This window comes from Caretta caretta, chromosome 3 (genome assembly GCF_965140235.1).
Source record: "Caretta caretta isolate rCarCar2 chromosome 3, rCarCar1.hap1, whole genome shotgun sequence".
In the NCBI taxonomy this organism is placed as follows: domain Eukaryota; kingdom Metazoa; phylum Chordata; order Testudines; family Cheloniidae; genus Caretta; species Caretta caretta.
The window spans coordinates 184748601-184771165 of record NC_134208.1 but is presented as its reverse complement, the minus strand read 5'-3'; the positions used below and the strand labels follow the sequence as shown (position 1 = coordinate 184771165).

Here is a 22565-nt window from a genome sequence, read left to right as displayed (position 1 = left end):
TTTGAAACCATTCCAACATGTTATGAAGGTGGAAGAAGCCAACCCTGCATACCCTTTGGCTCACCATGGTTGCCTGGAAACTGAATTCTGTTGTCCAGCCGTGTGTGATGTGTCACCATACCAGCAGGTGCTCAATATAAAAGGCAAAATGCGACCTTGTATCTAAAAAGCACATGTGCTGTCTTTTGTGAATTGCTTGATTCACTGTGAAAGAGTCTCCCTTTTGTTCTCAGCATTGTATCTTCTTAAATTCTACTCTCCCTTTTTTCTCCCCACAGGTGCAAATGTTTCTACGCTCCCCCTATCATCTCTGTCCCAGAGGTTATTGCAGATTAGAATGCAAAAAAAACGCACTCGTGATGACATGTTTTCCAAGCTCATGCAGTCCTCCCATACTGATAGGGCACAGCTGAATGCATGGAGGCATACAGTGTCAGAGGCCAAGAAAGCGTTAAGTGAGCGCGATGAGAAGAGGCAGAAGGTGATGCTGAGGCTAATGGGGGAGCAAACGGACATGCTCAGGCATCTGGTGGAACTGCAGAAAAGGCAACAAGAGCACAGACCACCGCTGCATCCACTGTATAACCACCTGCCCTCCTCTCCAAGTTCCATATCCTCCTCTCCCAGATGCCCAAGAATGCGGGGTGGGGGAGGGGAGGCTCTGGGCACCCAGCCACTCCACTCCAGAGGATGGCCCAAGCAAGAGAAGGCTCTCATTCAAACAGTTTTGATTTGTAGTGTGGCAACAAATCAAAAATGTGGCCTTGTCCTTCCCTCCTCCCCTACCCGACCTGGGCTACCTTGTCAGTTATCTCACTTTTTTTTCAATTAATAAAGAAAGAATACATGGTTTCAAAACAATAATGACTTTATTTCCTTTGCCAGCTGTGATTGAAGGGGGGATGGTGGTTGGCTTACAGGGAATTAAAATCAACAAAGGGGGTGGGTTTGCATCAAGGAGAAACACACACAGCTGTCACACGTAGCCTGGCCAGTCATGAAACTGGTTTTCAAAACCTCTCTGATGTGCAGTGGGCCTAGTTGTGCTCTTCTAATTGCCCTGGTGTCTGGCTGCTCAAACTTGGCCGCCAGGTGATTTGCCTGAACCTCCCACTCTGCCATAAATGTCTCCCACTTACTCTCACAGATATTATGGAGCACACAGCAAGCAGCAATAACAATGGGAATATTGGTTGCACCGAGATCTAACCTAGTCAGCAAACAGCGCCAGCGAGCTTTTAAATGTCCATAGGCACATTCTGCACTTGCTCAGCCTATAGTTGAACTGCTCCTTACTACTGCCCAGGCTGCCTGTGTACAGCTTCATGAGCCATGGGAGCAAGGGATAGGCTGTGTCCCCAAGGATAACTATTGGCATTTCAACATCCCCCAAGGTAATTTTCTGGTCTGGGAATTAATTCCCTCTTGCAGCTTCTCGAACAGTCCGGAGTTCCTAAAGATGCGAGCATCATGCACCTTTCCGGGCCATCCCATGTTGTTGTCGGTGAACCATCCCTTGTGATCCACCAGTGCTTGCAGCAACATTGAGAATTACCCCTTGCGGTTTATGTACTGGTTGACAAGGTGGTCTGGTGCCAAGATAGGGATATGTGTTCCGTCTATTGCCCCATTACAGTTAGGGAACCCTATTGCAGCAAAGCCATCCACTATGACCTGCACATTTCCCAACATCACTACCCTTGTTAGCAGAACATAAGTGATTGCATTGGCTACTTGGATCACAGCAGCCCCCACAGTATATTTGCCCACTCCAAACCTTTAGATAGTTTATTACAGAATTGGCTACAGGTGTTGTATCTGGTGTAAGATCTAGGTTACTGGTGACCTGGGTAAGTCACTCCTGGGGGAATTCTGCACCACTGTGCACACACAGAATTCACGTCCACTGCAGATTTTTTTTTATCTGCAGAACATACATTCTGCCCACAAAGTGCTGCAGTTCTGCCTTTCACCCACCAGCTGGCTGACTGGCAGTAACAGCTATCAGCTGGCTGTGTTCATTACAGCAGCCTGGCAGTGGAGCCAGATTAGAAGGCACAGTGGGGCACACAGGGCTGCTGGGGGGTTACAGACTGGAGTCAGAAGGGCTAGTGTGGGGACAGATGGGTGTGGACTCAGGAGCTAGTGGGGTGACAGCATTGAGCCAGGGGCTGAATCGGAATGGGTGCTCTGGGCCACATGGGGATGACGGCAGGAGGGGCCTCCAGGGCCACATGTGGATAGGGGGTTAGGGAGGCTCCAGGACCACATAGGGATGGGGGAGGGGGTTACATGGCTATATGGGGATGGGGGGTGCATACATACATGGAAACAGGGACAGATGTGCCTAACTGAATGGGAGAGGCTCAGGATCAGCCATGGTCTGCATGGGGGAGGCTCCTCAACTCCCTAACAATCCCCCCCAAAATAAACTGTTCCATATTTCTCCCACCCACACTCAACAACCCTCCAGGTTCATTCCCGGGCTCTGTCCTTTTCTCTCAGCTCCTACATTACTCCTGACTCTCCCAAGCCTTTACACTGCTTCTGAGGGGTGCAGAAATATGTTTCTGTATTGTAGTTTAAATGAATTACTCAGGTACTATATTAATATACTATATTAATATATATTAATAAGAAATCTGTTTGTCAAAAATAATTCCTGAATCTTTTTTTGTCCGTATTGTTAGACATACTTGATGATAGGTATTTTGAAATAAATTATCAAAAATATGGAAACTGGATTGTTTATATAGTGTTATTTTGACAAATAAAATATGCAGAATTTTAAAATATTGTGTACAGAATTTTTATTTTTTTGGCACTGAATTCCCCCAAGGGTAGGTAAGTGACTGATTGGTCTCTCGGGACCGGAAGCAACTTGAATATTGTGTGATTTTTTTGGGTGCAAGTGACCATTTATCACTAAATCCAGTTTGTCTGGGTGGCAAGATAGACTGGAAGGTGTAAAGGAACTGTCTGTGACTCCATGACTGTTTCAGTGATCCAGGAGTTCACATGATAGTGATCCAGGACAGGGGTTCTCAACCTTTTCCTTTCTGAGGCCCCCTCAACATGCTATAAAAACTCCACAGCCCACCTGTGCCACAACAAATGTTTTTATGCATATGAAATCCAGGCCAGTGTTAAGGGGTAGCAACCAGGACAATTGCCTGGGTCTCCACGCCATAGGGGGCCCCATGAAGTTGCTTCGGCTTCAGCCCTGGGTGGTGGGGCTCAGGGCCCCGGGCTTCTGCTACTGTAAGTTGGCACAGTTCCATTTATTTCATAGAGGTATGCTGATTTACATCAGCCTAAGATCTGACTTGTAGTGTAGTGTTTTTTAAAAAAGAAAAGAAAAATGAAAATTGTATAATTATAAGTCTAAACAAAATCAGTAAAGGGTTTGTTTCAGGGATTTGCAGACAATAGTAGACTTGCAACTTCTCATATTATTAATGGAACTGAAAATTACCTCCTATGTGTTTGCACTGCTAGATAATGGAGAAGGAAAATAAGTTGCTAGTCAACTTCTCATGTGTGGAGGCATTTAGATTTGAAATTCACAAATAGCTATGTGAAGACAAATTAAAATATGAAAACAAGCAATTTTAGTATTGGACATCGATTTACAGTGATCATCCATCCAATGCAAGCAGAAGTGCTATTGGGGCACTAGTGTTTTTCCGTGGTGCCAAAAATATGGTTAACAATAATTACCCTTATTTTTTTCATTAAGTTAATGCTTCTGATGGCCTCTGTTTTTGTTAGAACATACGAACAGCCATACTGGGTCAGTCCAAAGGTCCATCTAGCCCAGTATCCTGTCTTCTGATAGTGGCCAATGTCAGGTGCCCTGGAGGGAATGAACAGAACAGGTTATTATAAAGTGATCTGTCCCCTTTTGCCCATTAGAATCATAGAAGATTAGGGTTGGAAGAGACCTCAGGAGGTCATCTAGTCCAACCCCCTGCTCAAAGCAGGACCAACCCCAACTAAATCATCCCAGCCAGGGCTGTGTCAAGATGGGCCTTAAAAACCTCTAAGGATGGAGATTCCACCACCTCCCTAGGTAACTCATTCCAGTGCTTCACCACCCTCCTAGTGAAACAGTTTTTCCTAATATCCAACCTAGACACCACCACTGTCCCCCTGTCCTCCATTGCTTCTTGTTCTGTCATCTGCCACCACTGAGAACAGCTGAGCTCCATCCTCTTTGGAACCCCCCTTCAGGTAGTTGAAGGCTACGATCAAATCCACCCACTTTTCTTTTCTGCAGACTAAATAAACCCAGTTCCCTCAGCCTCTCCACGTAAATCTTGTGCCCCAGGCCCTTAATCATTTTCATTGCCCTCCGCTGGACTCTCTCCAATTTGTCCACGTTCTTTCTATAGTGGGGACCCCAAAACTGGATGCAATACTCCAGATGTGGCCTCACCAGTACCGAAAAGAGGGGAATAATCACTTCATCTGCTATCAACGCTCCTACTAAAGCAGCTCAATCTGTCATTAGCCTTCTTGGCAACAACGGCTCAATCATAGAATCATAGAATCAGAGAATATCAGGGTTGGAAGGGACCCCAGAAGGTCATCTAGTCCAACCCCCTGCTCGAAGCAGGACCAATTCCCAGTTAAATCATCCCAGCCAGGGCTTTGTCAAGCCTGACCTTAAAAACCTCTAAGGAAGGAGATTCTACCACCTCCCTAGGTAACGCATTCCAGTGCTTCACCACCCTCTTAGTGAAAAAGTTTTTCCTAATATCCAATCTAAACCTCCCCCACTGCAACTTGAGACCATTACTCCTCGTTCTGTCATCTGCTACCATTGAGAACAGTCTAGAGCCATCCTCTTTGGAACCCCCTTTCAGGTAGTTGAAAGCAGCTATCAAATCCCCCCTCATTCTTCTCTTCTGCAGGCTAAACAATCCCAGCTCCCTCAGCCTCTCCTCATAACTCATGTGTTCCAGACCCCTAATCATTTTTGTTGCCCTTCGCTGGACTCTCTCCAATTTATCCACATCCTTCTTGTAGTGTGGGGCCCAAAACTGGACACAGTACTCCAGATGAGGTCTCATCAATGTTGAATAGAGGGGAACGATCACGTCCCTCGATCTGCTCGCTATGCCCCTACTTATACATCCCAAAATGCCATTGGCCTTCTTGGCAACAAGGGCACACTGCTGACTCCTATCCAGCTTCTCGTCCACTGTCACCCCTAGGTCCTTTTCCGCAGAACTGCTGCCTAGCCATTCGGTCCCTAGTCTGTAGCTGTGCATTGGGTTCTTCCGTCCTAAGTGCAGGACCCTGCACTTATCCTTATTGAACCTCATCAGATTTCTTTTGGCCCAATCCTCCAATTTGTCTAGGTCCTTCTGTATCCTATCCCTCCCCTCCTCCCAGTTTAGTATCATCCGCAAATTTGCTGAGAGTGCAATCCACACCATCCTCCAGATCATTTATGAAGATATTGAACAAAACCGGCCCCAGGACCGACCCTTGGGGCACTCCACTTGATACCGGCTGCCAACTAGACATGGAGCCATTGATCACTACCCGTGGAGCCCGACAATCTAGCCAGCTTTCTACCCACCTTATAGTGCAATGTTGACTCATATCCAACATCTTGTAATGCCCAGGTCCTTTTCTGCTGAACTGTTGCTTAGTCAGTCAGTCCCCAGCCTGTAGCAGTGTGTGGGATTCGTCCATCCTAAGTGCAGGACTATGCACTTGTCTTTGTTGAACCTCATCAGACTCCTTTTGGCCCAATCCTCCAATTTGTCTAGGTCACTCTGGACCCTATCCCTGCCCTCCAGCATATCTACCTCTCACCCCAGCTTAGTGTCAACCGCAAACTTGCTGAGGGTGCAATCCATCCCATCATCCAGATCATTAATGAAGATATTGAATAAAACTGGCCCCAGGACCGACCACTGGGGCAGTCCACTTGATACCGGCTGCCAACTTGACATTGAGCCATTGATCACTACCTGCTGAGCCCGACGATCTAGCCAGCTTTCTATCCACCTTATAGTCCATTCATCCAATCCATGCTCTTTTAACTTGCTGGCAAGAATACTGTGGGAGACTGTACCAAAAGCTTTGCTAAAGTAAAGATATACTACATCCACCACTTTCCTCATATCCACAGAGCCAGTTATCATCATGGAAGGCAATCAGGTTGGTCAGGCATGACTTGTACTTTGTGAATCCATGTTGACTGTTCCTGATCACTTTCCTCTCCTCCAAGTGCTTCAAAATGGATTTCTTGAGGACCTGTTCCATGATTTTTCCAGGGACTAAGGTGAGGCTGACCGTCTGTAGTTCTCTGGATTCTCTTTTTTCCTTTTTTTTTTTAAAGATGGGCACTATATTTGCCTTTTTCCAATAGTCCGGGACCTCCCCCGATCACCATGAGTTTTCAAAGCTAATGGCCAATAGCTCTGCAATCATATCAGCCAACTTCCTCAGCACCTTCAGATGCATTAGATCCGCACCCATGGACTTGTGCATGTCCAGCTTTTCTAAATAGTCCTTAACCGGTTCTTTCACCACTGAGGGCTGCTCACTTCCTTCCCTACTGTGCTGCCCAGTGTAGCAGTCTGGGAGCTGACCTTGTCTGTGAAGACTGAGGCAAAAAAAGCACTGAATACTTCAGCTTTTTCCACATCATCTGTCACTAGGTTGCCTCCCCTATTCAGTAAGGGTCCCTTCTTCTTGTTGCTAACATACCTGTAGAAACCCTTCTTGCTACCCTTCACATCCCCTGCTAGCTGTGACTCCAGTTGTGCTTTGGCCTTGCTGATTACACCCCGGCATTCTTGAGCAATATTTTTATACTCCTTCCTAGTCATCTGTCCAAATTTCCACTTCTTGTAAGCTTTCTTTTTGTGTCTAAGCTCACTGAAGATTTCTCTGTGAAGCCAAGCTGGTTGCCTGCCATATTTTCTATTCTTTCTGCACATCAGGATTATTTGTTCCTGTGCTCTCAATAACAGAACAGGTTCTCTTTAGATTTCAGAGTAACAGCCGTGTTAGTCTGTATTCGCAAAAAGAAAAGGAGTACTTGTGGCACCTTAGAGACTAACCAATTTATTTGAGCATGAGCTTTCGTGAGCTACAGCTCACTTCATTGGATGCATACCGTGGAAACTGCAGCAGACATTATATACACACAGAGATCATGAAACAACACCTCCTCCCACCCCACTGTCCTGCTGGTAATAGCTTATCTAAAGTGATCATCAAGGTGGGCCATTTCCAGCACAAATCCAGGTTTTCTCACCCTCCGCCCTCCCCCACACAAACTCACTCTCCTGCTGGTAATAGCCCATCCAAAGTGACCACTCTCCCTACAATGTGCATGGTAATCAAGGTGGGCCATTTCCAGCACAAATCCAGGCTTTCTCACCCCTCCCCCCCCTTTTCCCGGGGACACACACACAAACTCACTCTCCTGCTGGCAATAGCTCATCCAAACTGACCACTCTCCAAGTTTAAATCCAAGTTTAACCAGAACGTCTGGGGGGGGGGGGTAGGAAAAAACAAGGGGCAATAGGCTACCTTGCATAATGACTTAGCCACTCCCAGTCTCTATTTAAGCCTAAATTAATAGTATCCAATTTGCAAATGAATTCCAATTCAGCAGCCAAGCTCTGCGATACAACCGCATTTGCTCCAACCCCTCAGACAGAGACAAACACCTACAAGATCTCTGTCAAGCTTTCTTACAACTACAATACCCACCTGCGGAAGTGAAGAAACAGATTGATAGAGCCAGAAGAGTTCCCAGAAGTCACCTACTACAGGACAGGCCTAACAAAGAAAATAACAGAACGCCACTAGCCGTCACCTTCAGCCCCCAACTAAAACCCCTCCAACGCATTATTAAGGATCTACAACCTATCCTGAAGGATGACCCAACACTCTCACAAATCTTGGGAGACAGGCCAGTCCTTGCCTACAGACAGCCCCGCAACCTGAAGCAAATACTCACCAACAACCACATACTACACAACAGAACCACTAACCCAGGAACTTATCCTTGCAACAAAGCCCGTTGCCAACTGTGCCCACATATCTATTCAGGGGACACCATCACAGGGCCTAATAACATCAGCCACACTATCAGAAGCTCGTTCACCTGCTCATCCACCAATGTGATATATGCCCTCATGTGCCAGCAATGCCCCTCTGCCATTTACATTGGTCAAACTGGACAGTCTCTATGTAAAAGAATAAATGGACACAAATCAGATGTCAAGAATTATAACATTCATAAACCAGTCGGAGAACACTTCAATCTCTCTGGTCACGCAATCACAGACATGAAGGTCGCTATCTTAAAACAAAAAAACTTCAAATCCAGACTCCAGCGAGAAACTGCTGAATTGGAATTCATTTGCAAATTGGATACTATTAATTTAGGCTTAAATAGAGACTGGGAGTGGCTAAGTCATTATGCAAGGTAGCCTATTTCCCCTTGTTTTTTCCTACCCCACCCCCAAGACGTTCTGGTTAAACTTGGATTTAAACTTGGAGAGTGGTCAGTTTGGATGAGCTATTGCCAGCAGGAGAGTGAGTTTGTGTGTGTGTGTGTGTCCCTGGGAAAAGGGGGGGGGGGTGAGAAAGCCTGGATTTGTGCTGGAAATGGCCCACCTTGATTATCATGCACATTGTAGGGAGAGTGGTCACTTTGGATAAGCTATTACCAGCAGGAGAGTGAGTTTGTGTGTGTGGTTTTTGGAGGGGGGTGAGGGGGTGAGAGAACCTGGATTTGTGCTGGAAATGGCCCACCTTGATTATCATACACATTGTGAAGAGAGTTGTCACTTTGGATGGGCTATTACCAGCAGGAGAGTGAGTTTGTGTGTGGGGGGGCGGAGGGTGAGAAAACCTGGTTTTGTGCTGGAAATGGCCCAACTTGATGATCACTTTAGATAAGCTATTACCAGCAGGACAGTGGGGTGGGAGGAGGTGTTGTTTCATGATCTCTGTGTGTATATAATGTCTGCTGCAGTTTCCACGGTATGCATCCGATGAAGTGAGCTGTAGCTCACGAAAGCTCATGCTCAAATAAATTGGTTAGTCTCTAAGGTGCCACAAGTACTCCTGTTCTCTTTAGAGGCTTCTTTAAAATACAGCCAGCTCCCCTGTTCTCCTTTTCCCTCATATTCACCTCTCAGGGGATCCTGCCCATCAGGATCATTTATGAATACGTTGAATAAGACTGATCTCAGTACAGGCCCCTGGGGACACAACCATTTACCTCTCTCCTTTCTGAGGGAGTCAAAGTCTGATTTTCTGAAGTCCAGGGTCATATTCTGCTGCTCTCCTTTCTTCCTTTTGTCAGGATCCTGAACTCAACTATCTCATGGTCACTGCTGCCCAGGTTGCCACCCACTTCTACTTCCCCTACCAATTCTTCCCTGTTTGTGACCAGCAGGTCAAGAGAAGCATGGCCCCTAGTTGGTTCCTGCAGCACTTGTACCAGGAAGTTGTCCCCAACACTCTCCAAAAACATTCCCAGCCTCCAGCAAACAGAGGCTAGGGACATCAACCCTGCCCATCTTGGCTAATAGCCATTGATGGACCTATCCTTCGTGAATTTATCTAGTTCTTTTTTGAACCCTGTTATAATCTTGGCCTTCACAACATCCTCTGGCAAGGAATTCAACAGGTTAACTTTGCATTGTTTGAAAAAAAAATCCTTTTATTTGTTTTAAAACTGCTGCCTATTAATTTCATTTGGTGACCCCTAGGTCTTGTGTTATGGGGAGGAGTAAATAACACTTCCTTATTTACTCTCTCCACACTAGTCATGATTTTATAGACCTCTTTCATATCCCCCCTTAGTCATCTCTTTTTCCAAGCTGAAAAGTCCTAGTCTTATTAATCTCTCCTCATATGGAAGCCGTTTCATACCCCTAATAATTTTTGTTGCCCTTTTCTGCACCTTTTCCAATTCAAATATATCTTTTTTGAGATGGGGTGACCACATCTGGATGCACTATTCAAGCTGTGGGCGTACCATGGATTTATATAGAGGCAATGTAATATTTTCTGTCTTATTATCTATGCCTTTCATAATGATTCCAAACATTCAGTTTGCTTTTTTGACTGCTGCTGTACATTGAGTAGATGTTTTCAGAGAACTATCCACAATGACTCCAAGATCTCTTCTTGAGTGCTAACAGCTAATTTAGACCCCATCATTTTATATGTATAGTAGGGATTATGTTTTCCAATGTGCATTACTTTGCATTTATCAATATTGAATTTCATCTGCCATTTTGTTGCCCAGTCACCCCATTTTGTGAGATCCTTTTGTAGCTCTTTGCAGTTTGCTTGGGACTTAACTATCTTGAGTAGTTTTGTATCAACTGCAAATTTTGCAACCTGACTGTTTACCCCTTTTTCCAGATCATTTATGAATATGTTGAATAAGACTGATCCTAGTACAGGCCCCTGGGGGACACAACAGTTTACCTCTCTCCTTTCTAAAACCTGACCATTTATTCCTACCCTTTGTTTCCTATCTTTTAGCCAGTTCCTGTTCCATGACAGGACTGTCCCCCTTATTCCATGACAGCTTACTTTGCTTAAGAGCCTTTTGTGAGGGACCTAGTAAAACGCTTTCTGAAAATCTAAGTACACTATATTCACTGGATCCCCCTTGTCCACATGCTTGTTGACCCCCTCAAAGAATTCTAGTAGATTGGTGAGGCATGATTTCCCTTTAGAAAAACCATGTTGACTCTTCCCCAACAAATTATGCTCATCTATGTGTCTGAGGATCTTGTTCTTACCAGAATTTACCAAAATTCTTTTGTTACCAGTTTTCCTGATACTGAAGTCAGGCTTATCGGCCTGTAATTTCCAGGATCACCTTGGAGCCCTTTTTAAAAATTGACGTCACATTAGCTATCCTCCAGTCATTTGGTACAGAAACTGATTTAAATGTCAGGCTACAAACCACAGTTAATAGATCTGTAATTTCACATTTGAGTTTCTTCAGAACTCTTGGGTGAATACCATCTGGTCCTGGTGACTATTACTGTTTAGTTTATCAATTTGTTCCGAAACCTCCTCTAATGACACCTCAATCTGGGACAGTTCCTCAGATTTGATACCTAAAAAGAATGGCTCAGGTTTGAGAATCTCCCTCGCATCCTCAGCCATGAAGACCTATGCAAAGAATTCATTTAGTTTCTCCACAATGGCCTTCTCGTCCTTGAGTGCTCTTTTAGCATCTCGATCATCCAGTGGCAACACTGGTTGTTTAGCAGGCTTCTTGCTTCTGATGTACTTAAAACATTTTTTGCTATTACTTTCTGAGTCTTTGGCTAGCTGTTCTTCAAATTCTTTTTTGGCCTTCCTAATTAAATTTTTACACTGCATTTGCCAGAGTTTATGCTCCTTTCTATTTTCCTCACTAGGATTTAACTTCCCCTTTGTAAAGGATGCCTTTTTGCCTCTCACTGCTTCTTTTACTTCATTGTTTACCCACGTTGGCACTGGCACTTCTTTGGTTCTCTTGTTCCTGTGCAAACAAACACATGTTCTGAACAGGCCATTTTCAGACACGACCTGCCCATTGAAGTTGATTTCTTCAGCATTTATAATGGATTTGACACTACCCCAATCCTGTGTTTATCCCACTTGTTAAAAAGACAGATGTTGTTAATGAATATCTGATATTTTTCTGCCACTAGCTAAAAAAAAGATGTGATCCAGCTCCCATAGAAATCAGTGGGAGTTTCACCATTTCCTTCACTAGGAACAGGAGCAGACCAGCTGACCTCTATTCATTCTTTTGATGGGATGTCAAACTTTTTTTTTTAATAGGGCGGACCATATCTTAAATAGCAAGACTCTCCTGGACCACATAATACCACCTTCATGATCACGTGGATTTCCTGCTCATTCACTTACATCCCTGTGGCAACTACAGCAGTTTCTGACATGGAATAGTAACATTATGGAAGTATTTAATGCCATTTTTAGACTTCTAAATATGAGGAAAGCCATTATCAAATGACCAACTGGTTCTCTGAGGACCACAAGTGGTTCATGAACAACAGTTTAAAAGCTCTGTTTTATGATACTTAGAACAGTTCTATCTAAAAATATATATATTTTAATTTAGAGATGTTTGCATGAAACCTTGATGGACTGCAGAGTGTTTGAAAGCTGTGCTAAGAACACTGTAGATCCATGTCATTTTCTTTCATCTTGTAGGGTAGGAAAATTTTCTGATATGTAGAATTTAGGAAAAAGTTAATCTCTGGCTCCATTTAAAATCAAGTCTGGCTGTGATGCTTTCTCTGGGTGCCCAGGACAGTGAGTCATCTTGTTCTCCCCTGCCTCCCTCAAGAGGAAAATTTGCTTGTGCTTAACTATGTGTGTCAGTTCCTTGACAATACCAACCTATTACCTACCCAGACAGTTTCCTCAGGTTTCTGCCGGCCCCACTTTGCCTTGTAGGTTAACAGCCCTGCAGTGTCCAGCCCCTTTGAAATATTTCAAGCTTGATCCCCCAACCCCAAAAAAGGGATAGCAAATTACTGTAGCAAATTACTGTAGATAGGGTTACCATATTTTAAGTTACCAAATAGAGGACACTGCGAGGGAAAGGAAAAAGGGGGGAGGGGGGGAAAGGTACAGCAGCCACCAGACTCTGGCCACCAGCAGCAGTTCAGAAGTAAGGGTGGCAATACTATACCATGCCACCCTTTGGACCAAAAACAAGGTCATGTACATATGGTATCCCCATGTTAAGGGTTAACTGTTAAAGCACTGCAATGAAATGCAAAGGATCTAAAGGTTATCACAATATTTTTTATCTCCTACAATAGCCTTGTGACCCCCTTTTGGATCAGGATCCCCAGTCTGAGAAAGGCTGCACTAGACATTCACAGAAGATACCTAGTAAGCTGTTCCCAAAAGAACAGTGCACACACCAGCTTGTTTGGCTCAACTGAGAATCAGCTCCAATATAACATCACAGCCCTGAGATATAGAGTGAAAACAATCATAAGTTTATTATTATCAAAAGCTACAATTTAAGAGACAGATAATAAATATAATGATGGAAAAGGAAATGGTTATATATATATAAAAAAATTTGAACATGTTTCCTAGAGTCTAAACAGAACTTTAACAGGCTAAAAGCCTTGTCTGAAGTAAAAAGAAAAGGAGTACTTTTGGCACCTTAGAGACTAACAATTTTATTTATTTATTTTTACTCCTTTTCTTTTTGCGCATACAGACTAACACGGCTGCTACTCTGAAACTTGTCTGAAGTAGTTTATCACACCTAAAACAATCTCCCAGCACCTCCAACGAACATGGCTGGAATCCCCCTTTCCTGAATGCAAAAGGTACTGTCCTTTTTGCTTTCTCAGTGGAGGATCAGCATTCATCAACTCACACTCTCCGGCCCCATCAGTACCCAGCCGCGGCTGGGGAAGCTAATAATTCAACCACTTGACCAAATTCAGCTATGGATCCTGGCCACGTGCCACCTGAGGCACGTTGCGTATACCCCCAGATGTTCTGGTTTAACTTGGATTTAAACTTGGAGAGTGGTCAGTTTAGATGAGCTATTACCAGCAGGAGAGTGAGTTTGTGTGTGTATGGGGGTGGGGGGGATGTAAGAAAACCTGGATCTATGCAGGAAATAGCCCGACTTGATTATGTAAAGAGTTGTCACTTTGGATGGGCTAGCACCAGCAGGAGAGTGAATTTGTGTGGGGGGGTGGAGGGTGAGAAAACCTGGATTTGTGCTGGAAATGGCCCACCTGTTGATCACTTTAGATAAGCTATTACCAGCAGGACAGTGGGGTGGGAGGAGGTATTGTTTCATATTCTCTGTGTGTATATAAAGTCTGCTGCAGTTTCCACGGTATGCATCTGATGAAGTCCGGACCAGGGGGATGAGGTAGATGAGGCTTTCTTCCGGCAGCTCACGGAAGCTACTGGATCGCATGCCCTGATTCTCATGGGTGACTTTAATTTTCCTGATATCTGCTGGGAGAGCAATACAGCGGTGCATAGACAATCCAGGAAGTTTTTGGAAAGCGTAGGGGACAATTTCCTGGCGCAAGTGCTAGAGGAGCCAAATAGAGGGGGCGCTTTTCTTGACCTGCTGCTCACAAACCGGGTAGAATTAGTGGGGGAAGCAAAAGTGGATGGGAATCTGGGAGGCAGTGACCATGAGTTGGTTGAGTTCAGGATCCTGACACAGGGAAGAAAGGTAAGCAGCACGATACGGACCCTGGACTTCAGGAAAGCAGACTTCGACTCCCTCAGGGAACGGATGGCCAGGATCCCCTGGGGGACTAACTTGAAGGGGAAAGGAGTCCAGGAGAGCTGGCTGTATTTCAAGGAATCCCTGTTGAGGTTACAGGGACAAACCATCCCGATGAGTCGAAAGAATAGTAAATATGGCAGGCGACCAGCTTGGCTTAATGGTGAAATCTTAGCGGATCTTAAACATAAAAAAGAAGCTTACAAGAAGTGGAAGGTTGGACATATGACCAGGGAAGAGTATAAAAATATTGCTCGGGCATGTAGGAATGTTATCAGGAGGGCCAAATCGCACCTGGAGCTGCAGCTAGCCAGAGATGTCAAGAGTAACAAGAAGGGTTTCTTCAGGTATGTTGGCAACAAGAAGAAAGCCAAGGAATGTGTGGGCCCCTTACTGAATGAGGGAGGCAAACTAGTGACAGAGGATGTGGAAAAAGCTAATGTACTCAATGCTTTTTTTGCCTCTGTTTTCACTAACAAGGTCAGCTCCCAGACTGCTACGCTGGGCATCACAAAATGGGGAAGAGATGGCCAGCCCTCTGTGGAGATAGAGGTGGTTAGGGACTATTTAGAAAAGCTGGACGTGCACAAGTCCATGGGGCCGGACGAGTTGCATCCGAGAGTGCTGAAGGAACTGGCGGCTGTGATTGCAGAGCCATTGGCCATTATCTTTGAAAACTCGTGGCGAACCGGGGAAGTCCCGGATGACTGGAAAAAGGCTAATGTAGTGCCAATCTTTAAAAAAGGGAAGAAGGAGGATCCTGGGAACTACAGGCCAGTCAGCCTCACTTCAGTCCCTGGAAAAATCATGGAGCAGGTCCTCAAAGAATCAATCCTGAAGCACTTGCATGAGAGGAAAGTGATCAGGAACAGCCAGCATGGATTCACCAAGGGAAGGTCATGCCTGACTAATCTAATCGCCTTTTATGATGAGATTACTGGTTCTGTGGATGAAGGGAAAGCAGTGGATGTATTGTTTCTTGACTTTAGCAAAGCTTTTGACACGGTCTCCCACAGTATTCTTGTCAGCAAGTTAAGGAAGTATGGGCTGGATGAATGCACTACAAGGTGGGTAGAAAGCTGGCTAGATTGTCGGGCTCAACGGGTAGTGATCAATGGCTCCATATCTAGTTGGCAGCCGGTATCAAGTGGAGTACCCCAAGGGTCGGTCCTGGGGCCGGTTTTGTTCAATATCTTCATAAATGATCTGGAGGATGGTGTGGATTGCACTCTCAGCAAATTTGCGGATGATACTAAACTGGGAGGAGTGGTAGATACGCTGGAGGGGAGGGATAGGATACAGAAAGACCTAGACAAATTGGAGGATTGGGCCAAAAGAAATCTGATGAGGTTCAATAAGGATAAGTGCAGGGTCCTGCACTTAGGACGGAAGAACCCAATGCACAGCTACAGACTAGGGACCGAATGGCTAGGCAGCAGTTCTGCGGAAAAGGACCTAGGGGTGACAGTGGACGAGAAGCTGGATATGAGTCAGCAGTGTGCCCTTGTTGCCAAGAAGGCCAATGGCATTTTGGGATGTATAAGTAGGGGCATAGCGAGCAGATCGAGGGACGTGATCGTCCCCCTCTATTTGACATTGGTGAGGCCTCATCTGGAGTACTGTGTCCAGTTTTGGGCCCCACACTTCAAGAAGGATGTGGATAAATTGGAGAGAGTCCAGCGAAGGGCAACAAAAATGATTAGGGGACTGGAACACATGAGTTATGAGGAGAGGCTGAGGGAGCTGGGATTGTTTAGCCTGCAGAAGAGAAGAATGAGGGGGGATTTGATAGCTGCTTTCAACTATCTGAAAGGGGGTTCCAAAGAGGATGGCTCTAGACTGTTCTCAATGGTAGCAGATGACAGAACGAGGAGTAATGGTCTCAAGTTGCAGTGGGGGAGGTTTAGATTGGATATTAGGAAAAACTTTTTCACTAAGAGGGTGGTGAAACACTGGAATGCGCTACCTAGGGAGGTGGTAGAATCTCCTTCCTTAGAGGTTTTTAAGGTCAGGCTTGACAAAGCCCTGGCTGGGATGATTTAACTGGGAATTGGTCCTGCTTTGAGCAGGGGGTTGGACTAGATGACCTTCTGGGGTCCCTTCCAACCCTGATATTCTATGATTCTATGATTCTATGATTCTAAGTGAGCTGTAGCTCACGAAAGCTTATGCTCAAATAAATTGGTTAGTCTCTAAGGTGCCACAAGTACTCCTTTTCTTTTTGCGAATACAGACTAACACGGCTGTTCCTCTGAAAAGAATAAAAAAGTGTCCTTTTGCCTTCTTCCTATAACCCCAAAGTCCATTGTTTTGTCCCATGGTCAGAGTGACCCCCTCCCCTCGATTTATTCCCTGGTGTGCTGGCTCCATGTTGCCTTCACATCCTCAGGACAGGCTTCCACTGTGTTTGCTTAGAATGCTTATTTTCCATGTGAATCAAGGCAGACAGGTGAATATACAGCCTTTGTGTGGTCAAAAATACCTGCTTGTCAACCCTGCTTTGATTGAGAGCATACAGCATACTGTCCAGTATACAGACACATCTTAAATATCACCCAGACACATGCGGCGCCTTCCCACGCAGGTGCCGCAGCCCCGCCGCCGAACACTGGGACGTGGTGGCCCCAGATGTCCCCCCCCTCCACCTTCCAGATGTTTTTCTGTGTTATGGTTCATGCAGGTTCTGGGGCGGCTGAGAAGGCTGAGTAGCAGATCGCCTCCTCAGCCACCCCTGAACCTGCATGGAACATAGACAAGCTCACAGTTCAGTCAGCTAGGCTCTCCCAGCCACGCAGGGAAGCCGCGGGGGGGCGGCGACGACCATATGTGCAGTTTTTTTTGGGGGGGGGGAAGGATTGCCCCCCTCCAGACAGACGCTAGGCGAGGCAGGGCACACGAGGGTGCGCGCCATTCTCCTCCCTCATTTCTGCAAACGCTTTGAGCTGCCCCGCTTGGAGGCTGCCTCTCGGGCTCCACTGACTCTGCAGCTGAACGCAGCCTCCTGGGTCCTAGTACCAGTGGGGCTCCCGTTCTGTGTGCTGGGAGCCTTCCTATTTCCTGTAGAACAGCGAGTGCCCACGGTGGGGCTGGGTAAGAGGGTGGGGAAATAAGGGAAGGGGGGACGGGGGTGGGGGGAAGAGGCAGTGGGGGAAGGGAGGGAGGTGGAATAGGGCAAGGGCTGGGGGATGTGGGAGTGAGGGAGGGGGATGGAGAAGAAAAGGGGTAGGGGAATTGCGGGGAGAAGCGGGAGCCCAGCTTGCAGTGTCCGCTCGGCAGCAGCTGGGACTTCTCTGTTAAGCAGGCCCATCGAACCCTCACCCTGACAAGCCCTACCCCCCACTCACACCCTCACCCCACTGAGCTCCAACAAGCTGCACCTGGACCCCCACCCCATCAAGCCCCACTCCCCCAGCATCTAGATACCCCCCCGCCAAGCCCCATCTCCCCACACCCAAACCCCCCTGCTGAGCCCAACCACTACCACCTGGATCCCCTGCAGAGTCCCATTGCTCGTGCACCCAGAACCCCCCAACATGCGGCTGTGCATCCAGATCTCCCACTGAGCTGCCCACATCCAGATTGCCCCACACAGAAACCTCTCATCCCACACCTGGATCCCCCCACACTAAGCCTCTCCACACTTGGATCCTGCTGGGCTGAGCCTGCTCAGCCACACCTACTGTGGCTGGCACAGAGGGGCAGGGCCCCAGGGTGTTTCTGTGGCAGGCCCAGGCCTTGCGCTGTGTCAGGGTCAGGTGCAGTCTCACTGCCGAGTCCCTGTACTGGAGGAGGTGGAGGCTTCAGGGAGATCTCCCACCTCAATGCAGCCAGTGCTCTGTGCTCCCCACTGCTAGAAAAGTGAAGATCTGGGGTTTTATTAATGGCCCCCCATCACAGATTTCTAGTGTGACATTGGACCATTTAAGGCTTGATCTCCAGGGGAGTCTTTCCATTGATTTAAAAAGACAGCGGATAGGGGACTTAATTAGCCCGCGCCTTAGTTTCTCCAGCCGAAAAACATGGATAATAATAATACTTGCCTGCCTCACAGGAGTTGTGTAAATTCATTGTTTTTGGTTAGGTACTTTGAGGTCATCAGATAGAAAGTGCTTAGAAGTGCAATTTTGCCAAGTAGTTTTTACAATTCCAAAACCTTTATGCTTCATTCATGCAGTAGGCACTCCTCCTGGATCATAGGAGAATTTCAATTTATCGGACAACTCCTCCTCCCACTGTGTGATGCTGTAGCAACTTGCCAGAAGGGGGGAAACAGGGCCCCACTGGGCCCGCCCCCATCATCACTTTTCAAAGTGGGAGATGGGAGGGCTAAACAAAGACACAGGTAGGCCAGCCAGCCTTATACTATGTGTGTAGTCAGTCAGTGTGCTGCAGGGAGGGCTGGATCACTTGTGGCAGTAGGCACCCTATGCTGTCCTGTCCTCAGGGCCAGTGCCAGCTAAGCGGGACTGGGCGGCTGAGGCTGAGCAATAAATGGCCAGGAGGAATGGATCCCCCTCCACCTGGGCCAGAGCCCTTCAGAGCGTTCCCACAGGTAAGCAATGGGCTGGGGACAAATAGGTTTTTTAACTTGTTCAAATTCTGCGATGGGCAGGGGGAGCACTCAGCTGGAGCCGGGGGGGACAAAGAGCTTGAGCGGCGGGAGCCTGGGGGGAGAGGAGTATGGAGGGAAGGAAAGGGGGGGCAGAGGGAGGAGGGACGTGGTGGCAGGGAGGAGAGGAGGCATTGCAGACCTACTTAAAAGCATTTGCCAAGAATGTTTTCATTAATCAAGAACGAAAGTCAGAGGTTCGAAGACGATCAGATACTGTCGTAGTTCCAACCATAAACGATGCCGACTAGTTATCCGGTAGCATCATTCCCATGACCTGCCTGGCAGCTTATTTTCATGGCAGAGGACAACGAAAATTATTAGGGGGCTTGGGCACATGACTTATGAGGAGACGCTGAGGGAACTGGGCTTATTTAGTCTGCAGAAGAGAAGAGTGAGGGGGGGATTTGATAGCTGCTTTCAACTATGTGAAGGGGGATTCCAAAGATGGAGCTCGGCTGTTCTCAGTGGTGGCAGATGACCGAACAAAGAGCAGTGGTGTCAAGTTGCAGTGGGGGAGGTCTAGGTTGGATATTAGGAAAAACTATTTCATTAGGAGAGTGGTGAAGCACTGGAATGGGTTACTTCGGGAAGTGGTGGAATCTCCATCCTTAGCCCTGGTCTACACTAGGACTTTAGGTCGAATTTAGCAGCGTTAAATCGATTTAAACCTGCACCCGTCCACACAATGAAGCCCTTTATTTCGACTTAAAGGGCTCTTAAAATCGATTTCCTTACTCCACCCCTGACAAGTGGATTAGCGCTTAAATCGACGTTGCCGGCTCGAATTTGGGGTACTGTGGACACAATTCGATGGTATTGGCCTCCGGGAGCTATCCCAGAGTGCTCCATTCTGACCGCTCTGGACAGCGCTCTCAACTCAGATGCACTGGCCAGGTAGACAGGAAAAGAACCGCGAACTTTTGAATCTCATTTCCTGTTTGGCCAGCGTGGCAAGCTGCAGGTGACCATGCAGAGCTCATCAGCACAGGTGACCATGATGGAGTCCCAGAATCGCAAAAGAGCTCCAGCATGGACTGAACGGGAGGTACGGGATCTGATCGCTGTTTGGGGAGAGGAATCCGTGCTATCAGAACTCTGTTCCAGTTTTCGAAATGCCAAAACCTTTCTGAAAATCTCCCAGGGCATGAAGGACAGAGGCCATAACAGGGACCCGAAGCAGTGCCGCGTGAAACTGAAGGAGCTGAGGCAAGCCTACCAGAAAACCAGAGAGGCGAACAGCCGCTCCGGGTCAGAGCCCCAAACATGCCGCTTCTATGATGAGCTGCATGCCATTTTAGGGGGTTCAGCCACCACTACCCCAGCCGTGTTGTTTGACTCCTTCAATGGAGATGGAGGCAATACAGAAGTAGGTTTTGGGGACAAAGAAGATGATGATGAGGAGGTTGTAGATAGCTCACAGCAAGCAAGCGGAGAAACCGGTTTTCCCGACAGCCAGGAACTGTTTCTCACCCTAGACCTGGAGCCAGTACCCCCCGAACCCACCCAAGGCTGCCTCCTGGACTCAGCAGGCGGAGAAGGGACCTCTGGTGAGTGTACCTTTTAAAATGCTATACATGGTTTAAAAGCAAGCATGTGAAAGGATTACTTTGCCCTGGCATTTGCGGTTCTGCCTTTGCAAAAGGTTTCTGGGGAGGGCAGCCTTATTTCGTCCTTCATGGTAGGACACTTTACCACTCCAGGCCAGCAACACGTACTGGGGAATCACTGTAGAACAAAGCATTGCAGTGTATGTTTGCTGGCATTCAACCAAAATCCGTTCACGCGGTGGGAGGAGGCAAAATGCGACCTTGTAACGAAAGCACATGTGCTATGTATGTAATGTTAACAGCAAGGTTTACCCTGAAAGAGTGTAGCGACTGTTTTATAAAATGTGTCTTTTTAAATACCGCTGTCCCTTTTTTTTTCTCCATCAGCTGCATGTGTTTCAATGATCACAGGATCTTCTCCTTCCCAGAGGCTAGTGAAGCTTAGAAAGAAAAAAAAACGCACTCGCGATGAAATGTTCTCCGAGCTCATGCTGTCCTCCCACACTGACAGAGCACAGACGAATGCGTGGAGGCAAATAATGTCAGAGTGCAGGAAAGCACAAAATGACCGGGAGGAGAGGTGGAGGGCTGAAGAGAGTAAGTGGCGGGCTGAAGAGAGTAAGTGGCGGGCTGAAGACAGGGCTGAAGCTCAAAGGTGGCGGCAGCGTGATGAGAGGAGGCAGGATTCAATGCTGAGGCTGCTGCAGGACCAAACCAGTATGCTCCAGTGTATGGTTGAGCTGCAGCAAAGGCAGCTGGAGCACAGACTGCCACTGCAGCCCCTCTGTAACCAACCGCCCTCCTCCCCAAGTTCCATAGCCTCCACACCCAGACGCCCAAGAACGCGGTGGGGGGGCCTCCGGCCAACCAGCCACTCCACCACAGAGGATTGCCCAAAAAAAAGAAGGCTGTCATTCAATAAATTTTAAAGTTGTAAACTTTTAAAGTGCTGTGCTTAAAGTGCTGTGTGGCATTTTCCTTCCCTCCTCCACCACCCCTCCTGGGATACCTTGGTAGTCATCCCCCTATTTGTGTGATGAATGAATAACGAATGCATGACTGTGAAGCAGCAATGACTTTATTGGCTCTGCAAGCAATGATTAAAGGGAGGAGGGGAGGGTGGTTAGCTTACAGGGAAGTAGAGTGAACCAAGGGGTGGGGGGGTTCATCAAGGAGAAACAAACAGAACTTTCACACCGTAGCCTGGCCAGTCATGAAACTGTTTTTCAAAGCTTCTCTGATGCGTACCGCGCCCTCCTGTGCTCTTCTAACCGCCCTGGTGTCTGGCTGCGCGTAACCAGCAGCCAGGCGATTTGCCTCAACCTCCCACCCCGCCATAAACGTCTCCCCCTTACTCTCACAGATATTGTGGAGCACACAGCAAGCAGTAATAACAGTGGGAATATTGGTTTCGCTGAGGTCTAAGCGAGTCAGTAAACTGCGCCAGCGCGCCTTTAAACGTCCAAATGCACATTCTACCACCATTCTGCACTTGCTCAGCCTGTAGTTGAACAGCTCCTGACCACTGTCCAGGCTGCCTGTGTACGGCTTCATGAGCCATGGCATTAAGGGGTAGGCTGGGTCCCCAAGGATACATATAGGCATTTCAACATCCCCAACAGTTATTTTCTGGTCTGGGAATAAAGTCCCTTCCTGCAGCTTTTGAAACAGACCAGAGTTCCTGAAGATGCGAGCATCATGCACCTTTCCCGGCCATCCCACGTTGATGTTGGTGAAACGTCCCTTGTGATCCACCAGAGCTTGCAGCACTATCGAAAAGTACCCCTTGCGGTTTATGTACTCGGCGGCTTGGTGCTCCGGTGCCAAGATAGGGATATGGGTTCCATCTATAGCCCCACCACAGTTAGGGAATCCCATTGCAGCAAAGCCATCCACTATGACCTGCACATTTCCCAGGGTCACTACCCTTGATATCAGCAGATCTTTGATTGCGTGGGCTACTTGCATCACAGCAGCCCCCACAGTAGATTTGCCCACTCCAAATTGATTCCCAACTGACCGGTAGCTGTCTGGCGTTGCAAGCTTCCACAGGGCTATCGCCACTCGCTTCTCAACTGTGAGGGCTGCTCTCATCTTG

The 22565-nt window shown here is 47.2% G+C and overlaps 1 protein-coding gene and 1 long non-coding RNA gene across 2 annotated transcripts in view; one reads left to right on the top strand and one right to left on the bottom strand.

Annotated features, from left to right (window-relative positions):
- Nucleotides 1-3672: 3672 nt before the first annotated feature.
- Nucleotides 3673-22565, bottom strand: part of LOC142071639 (uncharacterized) — a 115262-nt gene continuing 96369 nt past the window's right edge. Inside the window, exon 4 of the long non-coding RNA XR_012667786.1 lies at nucleotides 3673-3856. This is a non-coding gene — a long non-coding RNA (uncharacterized LOC142071639). The remainder of the gene's footprint in view (nucleotides 3857-22565) is intronic.
- LOC125633544 (uncharacterized) lies at nucleotides 19073-21501 on the top strand. Its single transcript, XM_048842970.2, has 2 exons — nucleotides 19073-20467; nucleotides 20855-21501. The coding sequence occupies exons 1-2, from the start codon at nucleotides 19888-19890 to the stop codon at nucleotides 21394-21396; spliced, it is 1122 nt and encodes a 373-aa protein (XP_048698927.2). The 5' UTR covers nucleotides 19073-19887; the 3' UTR covers nucleotides 21397-21501.